Raw genomic sequence first — 10,805 nt, forward strand, 5'->3', positions numbered from 1 at the left:
CCATCTTCTGGCCAAACACCTTAGGGGTCATGTCCGGAAACCGACCGTCCACCTCCTTAAGCTTCAGTGCCACCGTGGTTCTCATCCAGGGCTCCAGTGCGGGCGCCCCTGAGGAGTTCTGCCTGGGTCTAGTCTGAGGCCGTGGGGCTGCTTTCGCTGGGGTGGTGGAGGCCACGTCCTCCCGGAGTCCAGCCGACGATCCTGTTCCCGGGGCCCCCATTGTCGTGTCCCTCCTTCTGCGCCATCTTCTTTGGTAGCATCTTGTCGTTGCTTTTCGTCTTGTCATGGGCATAGACTGCGATGATCTACAGATGTCAGACTGCTGATCATCTGCTTGTTTGAAGCTTGCAAGGCTCCTGAAGATCCTCTGCTTGCAGTTCGCAGAGGTTCAGCTTGGGAATGTGCCCTTAAAAGGACATTTAGCTTTTACAGGAGAACAGTAGGGCCAAGCTGCAGACCTGATAATCTGATCTATTTTTTGTTCCACTTTTGTATCTTCCATTTTACATCTGCACTTTCACCTTTTTTTCTTATCCCATAAATAATACACATACATGACATGACACTTACATTCTGAAAGTGTCATTTTATATGCTCATCTTGTTTCTTAAAAACCAATGTATTTCTGACTTTCCATAAAACTACTTTTGCTGCATTATCTGCCATACTATTCCCTCCTCACTTTTACATTCACTTTTCCTTCCATATACGATAATGTCATGGTCCATTTTTGTTAATCCCATTTCTTTCAATGAAGTGCCAATTTTCCGCCAGAATTTCTGTGCAAAGTTGCAATTCCAAATAAAGTGCATTACCGACTCATCCAATCCAAACCTCCTTCGGAATTTTGCGTTTCTCGCCAATTTTCTGAAAATCTTTCACTGGCAAACATCTGTGTACTTTTGCCCATGCTAAAACTTTTTGGCTGTTTAAGTTTTTATTTACCACCATGTTCCAGATTTTTTTTAAATTTTCATTAAACCCACCAAATGACTCCTTTTTTACTCCTCACCACCTTCTCCACCAATATAGCATTGGCAATCTCTTTCCATTGTTTCCTTTGTTTGGTCTTGGCTTACTACGTCATTAAGTGTATTTCTTATTAAAATAAAATTCTTTCCAATCATTCTCCCAGGTATTGCACATGACTGTCCCTCTTCAATAACGTTATGTATCACCTTTTCAATCTATTTGTAAATGTGCATGTGTTTCGGGACATCTGCGGCTATATAGCCGCATCGCACCGCTCCTAGTGGAAACCGGCCCTAAGAGTCCTCTCCCGAAACACCATGCACCTGATCGTCATGCATCAAATTATGAATTACTTACTTTATCCTGTTGAGTAAACTTTTTTGATAAAATATTGAAATACACATTTTTAAAGTGACAGGTCACCAGTTCTCCAACTTCGTCTGATCTCCTGCTTCGGGGAGACACAACTGGTAAAACTGGACGTCTAAAAGCATCAATAAATCTTGCAATAAACTTTGTTTTCCCAGAAAACCAATTAAAATTCAATTGAGTCCATCAGAACCCAGGGGCTTGTCTTCATTAAAATCTCCCACATCCCATTTTCTATTAATAGAATCTAAAAAGGTGGTCATTTTTTTAACATTAACTCCTGAAAAATGTATTTTCTGTAAAGTCTGTTTTCTTTTACCTCGATTGTAAATTTTTTTTTACAGGATTTCTAAAAAAAAAAAAATGTACACTTCATCTTGCTCATAATGTTCAACCTTTTTGGATTACTTTTTCATTCACTTTTTGTATTTGTGTGTATCTTATGTGTATCTTTGTATTTGTTTTGTTTTTTAAATGTAAATATGAGATATATTTACATATGGAAAATAAAGAGCAAACAAGGTAATGCATAAGATTTTATTTAAAGTGAACCCGAGGTGATATGGAGGCTGCCACATTCGTCTCCCTTCAAACACAGTTGCCTGGTAGCCCTGACGATCTATTTGGCCGCGGCAGCGTCCGAATAACACCAGAAACAAGCATGCAGCTAATCCCGTCAGATCCGACAACGTCAAACACCCAATCAGCTGCATGCCCACTCAGAATCTGTGTCCAAAAGTACTAGAGGCAGAGGATCAGCAGTTCCCAGGCAACTGGCACCGTTCAAAAGGAAACAAACATGGCAGCCTCCAGATAACGCTCTCACCCCTGAGTTCACTTCAAAGAATTCATGCTTTCCCTCAAGATTTTCTATTGCACGTTTATTGTATGCAACAAGTCCAGCATATGCAAATCCAAGATAAATTTATTTTCAATCCCATAAGACAATGATGCCTTGTTCATTGGAATAATTTCAAATCGTTTTCTCAGTGTCCTCTAACAGTCTTCCATTCTCAGTAAATCCTTTTACAGTTTTAAGAAGCTTTTGCACAATTTGTAACGTCCCCATATCTCCATCATCCCAATGTCCTTTCAAAAGAAAAGAACATTGCTGCTTTTTTTCTGTACCTGGACATCATTTATCCTGATTTTATGTAATCTACGAGCGGTCTGAAGTACACAATTGAGAATATTGTCTTTTCTGGCGTCTGGCTCTCCAACAATAATCTCATCAGGCCAATAGAGAAGCTCAGCAGCAGTAGGTAGGCACTTGGAGGACAATACTCTGTTATCTCTTGCTAAGTTCTCTTAATTCCTCGAGTACATTGCTTGAACCTGGTGCTACACAACCTAGAGCTATGTTGCTCATGATATAATTAGGTTGTTGTCATCAAGCACCTCATGCTGGGTGCAGTTTTTGTAAAGATTTACAATAGTTGAAATTTTACTTTTTGCTCTGTCCTTTTTTTTTATCAAAGAGCAAGGAAAGGATTGTTGTAGTACTGCCACCTCCTAATTTGTAAAGTTTCATTTTTTTCAACCAATTTATTGATTGAATATTTGCTATCAATTGCATCAGTGCTTGGCTTGTGAGGAAATAGTTCCAAGCTAAAAAACTTTGCAAATGCTTCTGTTTTTTGTAACAGCCATTTCTGGGGCCACTTTATTTGTTCAACTTCAGAAGATTTTTCCCCTTCATCAGTTTTATCAATCTGAAAATAACTAAGTTCTTCAGAGAGCCAGTCCATAGCATTGTAAAAATTTCTATGCAAACCTTTTATGACTGTGAAATGTGGACAATTGCTTATTGATACTACCCCTCACAAGTGCTCTAAACCTACAGCTGAACTCTGGTCCCCTACCATTCGTGTCCTTACCTCTCCCTCTAGATTGTAAGCCTTTGGGCAGGGTCCTCCTTTTGTGTCCTACCTGATCTGGCACCTCCATTACTGTGAACCCATGCTATGCATCTGAGTGAACCTAACTTGCCTAATCTCCATGCTTCATCCAGTGACTGACTAAGCATTACCTTGTACTAATACTGTGCTGTGTGATCTGGTTTTCTTGTATTCCTGTATTGTCATATTGCTGTATGTCACCCCTAAATATTGTCTGTAACCTAAATTAATGTTCAGCGCTGCGTAATATGTTGGCGCTTTATAAATACAATTAATAATAATAATAATTGATCTTTTCTGGAATATAGTCTGTTCAGGTATTCATAGCTTTCACCATCTTTGTTTGTAGGAAATGTGTCAAGTGTTGACAATTGATGCAATAACCGACAACCAATTTCAACTTCTCCAAAATATCCAGCATTTTGTCTCCATTTCTGATTTTGCAGCTTTTTGTGCTGCCCGAAAACGCTGCATAGCTTTTATTGCATGTTCAATGAATTCATCCATTTCATCTAAAGGTACTACATTATTTTTCTTTTCTAACAGATCATTCAACCACGTTTTTATATAACTGACCTGTGTCCAGAATGCATGAGTTGCTGGGCAATTGTGATTTGGCAGTTTTGATCCAATATTTGGCATCTTTAAACTTTCCATATTTGTAATGCAGTCTACAAAGCTGCTGGGCCAGAAAAGGATCTTTGTCAAGCACCTCATAGGCCACTTTCAAAAGCCTGACTGCTTTCTCTTGGTCTTCTTCAATGTTACAAACCTGTTCAATCAGAGGAGACATGTAGGAGTCAACACTACCCCCCCCCCCCCCCTACTTATCTTACGTCTCCGTAAAAGCAAGTCCCGAACAAACCCAATAAATTCATCTCTGCCAAATCAGTGTTGGAACAAAACATCTTCACAAAGATCCATGGCTATTTGGCTTTGTGTGTATTCAGGGACGGGGAGCTGCTTTAAAACTTTGTGCAAACAGTGGATGTATATTTATACAATTTATTGATTTATTAGGACATTTTTGTTCAATAAATCCATTTTGCTTGTTCATGTTTACTGAAGCAGTTAAAGCTATATGGTCTTTGAATGGTTAGCTCTGCTGTTTGTGAGTAACTCAAGGCCCAGGAAAGCCTCACAGAGGGGCCTAGAAATGTAGAAATTCTGGACATAGCAATTTAACAAAGCAACATAACGCATAAGTCTGCGTACAGGAAAAAATGGCGCAGGGGAAAAAAGGCGCACGGATAAATGTATCATAAAACGTTATTTACCGTTTTAATGTTAATACATTAAAACGATAAATAGCATTTTAAGATACATTTATCGGCGGATCGGTGCGCCATTAGAAAAAGCAGAGGGGCTTCACTACAGCTACAGTCTCAAGTTTCCGGGAATACTTCTTGCTAGCGTACAAATCCATGGCAACAGAGAGGAATCCGAGGCAGCCTCTGCTAGATGTTTCCCCGGTGCGCCCGGCCAATAGGGAGCACAGAAGAGGGCAGAGACGTTCCACAGACACTTGCTACTACGGACACCAGTACTTAATTATTTTCTGACATTCCTGCAGCTCATTTAGCACAGCGCTAACGGAACATACTAGGAAAAAAGTTTTGCAGGTTCGAATCTGCTCTTCACTTTTTTTTTTTAAACTGCACTATTGTAATATTATTGTAACGTTTTTAAAGTGTGACTGCAGAATAAGGATAAGGGACAAAGAATTGGTGGCTGCAAACTGACTAACAATAGCGGTGATTAGTCAGAGAAGTGACTTTTCTCTGACTAATCACCGCTATTGTTGGTCAGTTTGCAGCCACCAATTCTTTGTCCCTTATCCTTATTCTGCAGTCACACTTATTTTAAAAACGTGGCGGACTGGGGAAACATCTAGCAGAAGCTGCCTCTGATTCCTCTCTGTTGCCATGGATTTGGACGCTAGCAAGAAGGATTCCCGGAAACGTGAGACTGTAGCTGTAGTGTAGCCCCTCTGCTTTTTCTAACGGCGCACCGATCCGCCGATAAATGTATCTTAAACCGCTATTTACCGTTTTAATGTATTAACATTAAAACAGTAAATAGCGTTTTATGATACATTTATCCGTGCGCCATTTTTTCCCCTGCGCCATTTTTTCCTGCTCTGATAAGTCTTGTTATATCTGAGTGGTCAACATTATGCATAACGTTATGCACAAACTGTCACATATTCAACAAATTCTTGGCTCATTAAAATGAATGTGATTATGGACTCTGCTGAGAACTTCTTCTTCTTCAGCTGATCTGCTCTTTGTAAATGTTGTCTTTTCATCTGTATTAAGTTTGTGAGCGATTGTAATGGTCTCACGGGTTGAGAACTGAGAGAAATTTTCAGGGGCATTTGATCTTTTACAGCTCAGAAGAATGAAATATGGTTTCTCAGATGTAATTTTCCTAGACACCATTTCTTTAGATAGTTCATACCTCAGGTCATCAATGTACTCATCAGTCTTCTATGAGCAAAAGGACAGGAAGGCACTGGTTTAAGTCTTATCATACTGTCTGAAAGTTGCAGCATGGGTCACCTACTGTTGCTACTGGAAAATGTTTTCATTACAGCACATCTTAATTCTTTTCTTCCACAGATCTGTCAAGCAACAGTGCTGCCACCACTTCCTGGTTGATGAACAATTTTTATGCTAGCAACAGGAAGTCTTATCAGGTTTTAATTTATAATATTTAAAATAGTCTGAACTTCCTTGCAAGCATCGTTCAATGAAACTGCTACACATATTTTTATCAGCAAGCCAAAAGTGCTTCCAGATTTACTTTTTCTCCCCGATAGAAGGTTGTCTCAATTTCTTCTATTTCATTTTTTTCCTATGTCCTCCAGACCTGTATTGTCACTCATTTTCACATAACACATCAAGTGAATGCATTTTCTCCATCTGGTGTGGCAAGGACACATACTCCCTTTGTGAAAACAAATCGTCTACAAGAAGAGAATCTTGGTGGAAGTGTTTGTACTGTTGCATCAACATGACTCAGTTGCATCCCCACAATACTTCTCTGATCTAAGATCTCCATGCTAAAAGAGGCTTGAGCCCGACTGGCCAGTTTCTTGTAATTGTCTTGGTTTTCTGCCATGCACAATATATAGTCCACGTCATTTAACTCTATGAAGAACGCATGGAATAGACACTACTATGGGTTTTTCCCCTGGAGATAACAATAAGACAACAATAAAATATCCCTTTGGAAGAACTTCATCGCATATGAGTGAATTTTTTAAAGGTTTTCTTAGTTTATAACCATGTGCTTTCATCACATGGTTTGTCCTCACCTCGATAACTGTTACGCCCATTGCAAAATATCCAGCTTGTCTGCTTAAACAGTGAGAGATTTTTTTGAAAGGTCACTCGCACTCATCTTGCCTTAATTTTTATAACTGCTTAAGGAAAGTATATTTATGGCATGGTGTTCTTTGTATTTAGCACATAATCCAGTCATGTCAGAATTTGGATCAAAGTCAAAAACGCACAATATTTAACCATGTTTAAAAATGTAGTGTGAGGTAAATCATTTTCTCTGCATTCATTGGTCACAAGAATTGCTGTATTAGAGCTGACATTTGATTCTCACTTCATCCAAATCCTTTGAGGTTTTGAATAAATTAAACCTTTTCTTCATCTGACACAGGTTCAGACTTGGCACCGATTCTTCGATACATTGCTTTCTTTTCCTAAATGATTTTGTCTTCTCATTAAACTTTAGTAAAGTAACCTCAAACACTTTTCCTTTAACAATGGTGGATTGAGGCAAGATGTCAACTTCAACTATAAACTTTTGCTCTTCAGAATCTGCATCCTGAATTACCTCAATCATTTTTTAGGGGGCGAATACAAAACCTTGCTGAGGCACTTGTTACTTTTTGCTAAACTTCTCTCAATACAATCTAAAGAATCAATGTACCAATCTGGGTCATTTACTAGAATGGCGATTATTTCTCCGTGCTTATGGGGTGTCTTTTCTGTCCATCACACCAAAATGGATTGTTCCATTGGAACGCATATTCATGCAGGCACAAGCAAATCGAATTACTTCATAAGCAAATTTGGTTTGTAATCTTACTGGATCCAGCTTTGATGCAGTAACAATTGATTTGTATTCATGACAAGGTGTAATTACATCTTCTACTCCTGTTTCCGGTGGAAGAACATGGCCTTTCACATACCTAAATTCTCCTACCTCTTTGTCAAATGGCCAGAAGATGTTGTAAGTTCATTCTTAGCAGCTGATGTTAGTGATTCTGCATGGACAAAGGCTTGAAGCTGTTCTGAGTTACCATCAGCTCTGGTTTGAACCTTGCTTGAATGCTGTAGAGTATCTGCAGCTGGAACATCTTCTCTGCTTGGAACAGCCAGAGGCAATGAACTGGATGAAACCGTTTTAGGACCAGCATGATCTGGAGATAAAGGTTGCTCTTATTAACGCGTTTCTATTTTTTGTCAATAATTGGATCGGTCCTTGTTTCATACCAAAGGTCCTGAGGAAGTCATCACTGATCTCTAAGTACAGGTCCAGTCACTTCTTCTTCATAAAACGTATCAATATATTCATTCTTTATACGTATGGAGCGCAGCCATACTCTGACATGGTCCTTTGTCCACTCATCCACAGGTGTTGCCTTGCAGTCCATTATTTAGATGGTCTTCTCCTCTGACAATTATCTGTGATGAAGACTCTTAGACAGATATAAACTATTTAGCACTTGGACAACGCGTTTCACGGCTGCAGTCGCTTCATCAGGTCAAGTTATTGTGCAATTGTACGGGGTAGAATCTCCTGGGTGCCATGTTTTTAAATGTTAAGTAGGTCATTAACCTCCATACCATTTAGTTTACAATTATAAGTTTGTAATTTGTGGTGCAATTTTATAGCACACTTTTTTTTTCCTCTTGCTTTTTGAATCCCAGCAGTTATGAAAAAAAGGATACAGGGACTGATCAAACAAGTAGTTGATGAGGCTTTACAGCGTAGAATTATTGAAGAATGTGCAAAATTCTTAGTGAAAGATCATCCTGTAACCCCTATGCTATACACCCTCCCTAAAATACATAAGAGTCTGGAGGCGCCACCTGGTAGGCCCATAGTGTCGGGTGTAAATTCAGTGTTTGTCCCTTTGGCACAATTTATTGATAAGATTTTGCAACCGTTAGTTCTTTCTTTGGATTCTTATTTGCGAGACACTAAAATGTTTATCGACAAATTAAATGATTTAAGTGCATTGAATGCAGAGTGTATCTTGGTTACTTTGGATGTTGAAAGCCTCTACACCTCCATCCCACATGATGGAGGTGTAGAGGCTATAGAGTGGTTTTTAATGTTACATGCGGATTTGACAAGTGAACAGAGAAAGTTTGTTATCTTGCTGCTGCAGATAGTATTGCGAGAGAATTACTTCTACTATGATGGGGACTTTTATGCGCAGCGTAGGGGAACTGCGATGGGTTCGAACGTGGCCCCGTCCTATGCAAATTTATTTATGGGACAATACGAGGAGAGCTTCGTTTATACTAGTCCCTTGTTCCACCAGCATGCTAAATGCTGGTGGAGATTTATCGATGATATATTTTGCATATGGGCGGGGCCACGTTCGTCCCTGGAACAATTTATTGTCCAACTTAAAGATAAGTGTCCCCAGATAGCCTTGACCGCGCATGTGGATGCCACGGGTGTCTCTTTTCTTGATACTTGGGTGTATAGGGTGGGTGACAGATTGTTCACTGACCTATACACTAAACCCACAGATCGAAACTCTATATTAGAATTTCAGAGCTTTCATCCGCAACATATTAGGAATAATATCCCGACGGGATAGTTAATGCGGGTTGAGAGATTGGTGGCGGATCCAGAAAAACGAGAAGATAGACTGGAACAGATGAGGGATACATTTAAGAAGAGAGGGTATCCTAACACTATTGGAGAACAAAGTCAGAACTAGGGCCAGGAGTAGATCTAAGGAGCCAAGAATAGCCTTTGTTAGTACTTATAACAGCCAGAGTCAACAGATAGCTAGGATTATTAATAGACACTGGAAGATACTTAAAGAATCCTTCCCTACAGTACAGGAATTTAGATATCCGCCACTGATGTCTTTTCCACGGCCGCCTAGGATTAGAGACAAGGTGGTACACACGTCTGCGGTTGAGAGGGTAGGTGTGCCCAGGAATGGGACATTCCCTTGTTTGCACTGCCACATGTGTGGCTGTGTGACAAAGGGAGATATGTTCACACATCCATCCAGTGGCAAGAGATTCTATATTAGAGGGTACTTTAATTGTGAGTCAGCATTTGTAGTTTACCTGATTAAGTGCCCATGTTGTCTAGGCTACGTGGGCAAAACCACACAACCGCTTCGAGATCGCATTTCATCACACAAATCTGCGATCAGAGGTGAGAGCTCTGATCATGCAGTGGCATGCCACTTTAAAGAATGCAGACACACTGTCTCGCAATTGAGAGTCCAGGTTATTGATAATGTCCCTTTTAGTGTAAAGAGGGGAGACCGCCATAAATTATTGTTGAGAAAGGAGGCGATGTGGATCAGGAGATTGGGAACTTTTGGTAGAGGGGGGCTTAATAAGGAATATGAGCTGTCGGGGTGTATTTAGAATTGCATTGCATTTTTGTCTTTGTAGGGGATTTATGCATATTTATCTTGTGTGTGTTTTTATTTTTATCTATTTATAGATCCATTGGACCGACGAGGAGGAGTTAGGTGGAGACTGGCAAGTTTAAATTGTCCAGGGCAGGTGATGGATTGCTGTGCGGGGAGAGACTGGGGACTTTATGGCTAGGCTGCTCTATTGGCTATACAGGTACTGTCCCTTGTTTGGGGTTGCCATGGGGATAATGTTTACATGTGGGAGTCACATGATAGCGAGGGCGGATCGCCCAGATGTAGTCAGTGACGTTCCTTTCTCATTCAGACGAGCTGCCTCCGCATTGGAGAGCGGAGCGCTCCTACTATTGGAGGAATGACCCCATGTGACTGACGTTGCGTCTCTGATGACGCTGCGGACGCCGGCGGAGGGGGCGGCTGTGTTCTGGTGTCCTGAGCGTCTCCTCGCATGGCAACCATATTCCCCGCTGATTAGGTGGGTGATTGCTGACGTCTGGGGGAGGGTATTGAGCACTCCATTTTGCATACGAAGGGATTAGTTCCCCATCAGGTCCGCCGGCCTCTGCCTCTCTCCGATTGGTCGGTCACAGGTGAGCTCATCAGATTGTGTGGTATATAAGGAGATTTGTAATGTTTATCAGTGTGATGATCCTTGCTTTTGGCTTGAAAAAGGGCTGCATGCCCGAAACAGCGGAGCTGTCGCTGCTGCTTTGACATCATGCTTTTTAACCAATAAAAGAGCTATTTTTCTACTGAAGGCGGTGCTGACTCGATTTTGGAACTTTGATGAAAAAAAGAGGGTGGGGTTAGGTGCAGGAGGGTGGGACGGATTGGGAGGGGGTCTTTTCTTCTGGGTTGCCTTCAGAGGTGTTTTGCTGCAGGCTATGACTCTTCCACAGGGCCCT

General features: G+C 40.7%; 1 protein-coding gene and 2 pseudogenes across 1 annotated transcript; all 3 read right to left on the bottom strand.

The window, feature by feature from the left end:
- Positions 1–2,044: 2,044 nt before the first annotated feature.
- On the bottom strand, positions 2,045–3,206 carry LOC137571042 (uncharacterized). Its single transcript, XM_068279731.1, is given in 10 exon segments — positions 2,045–2,268; positions 2,271–2,335; positions 2,337–2,434; positions 2,437–2,589; positions 2,592–2,632; positions 2,635–2,721; positions 2,724–2,811; positions 2,813–2,902; positions 2,904–3,124; positions 3,179–3,206. Coding segments are annotated over 10 exon segments (1,095 nt in total).
- Positions 3,207–3,510: 304 nt separating this feature from the next.
- On the bottom strand, positions 3,511–6,362 carry LOC137571043 (uncharacterized; annotated as a pseudogene).
- Positions 6,363–6,858: 496 nt separating this feature from the next.
- LOC137571044 (sterile alpha motif domain-containing protein 9-like) lies at positions 6,859–7,493 on the bottom strand (annotated as a pseudogene).
- Positions 7,494–10,805: the final 3,312 nt, after the last annotated feature.

This window comes from Hyperolius riggenbachi, chromosome 4 (assembly GCF_040937935.1).
Source record: "Hyperolius riggenbachi isolate aHypRig1 chromosome 4, aHypRig1.pri, whole genome shotgun sequence".
Classification (NCBI taxonomy): Eukaryota; Metazoa; Chordata; class Amphibia; order Anura; family Hyperoliidae; genus Hyperolius; species Hyperolius riggenbachi.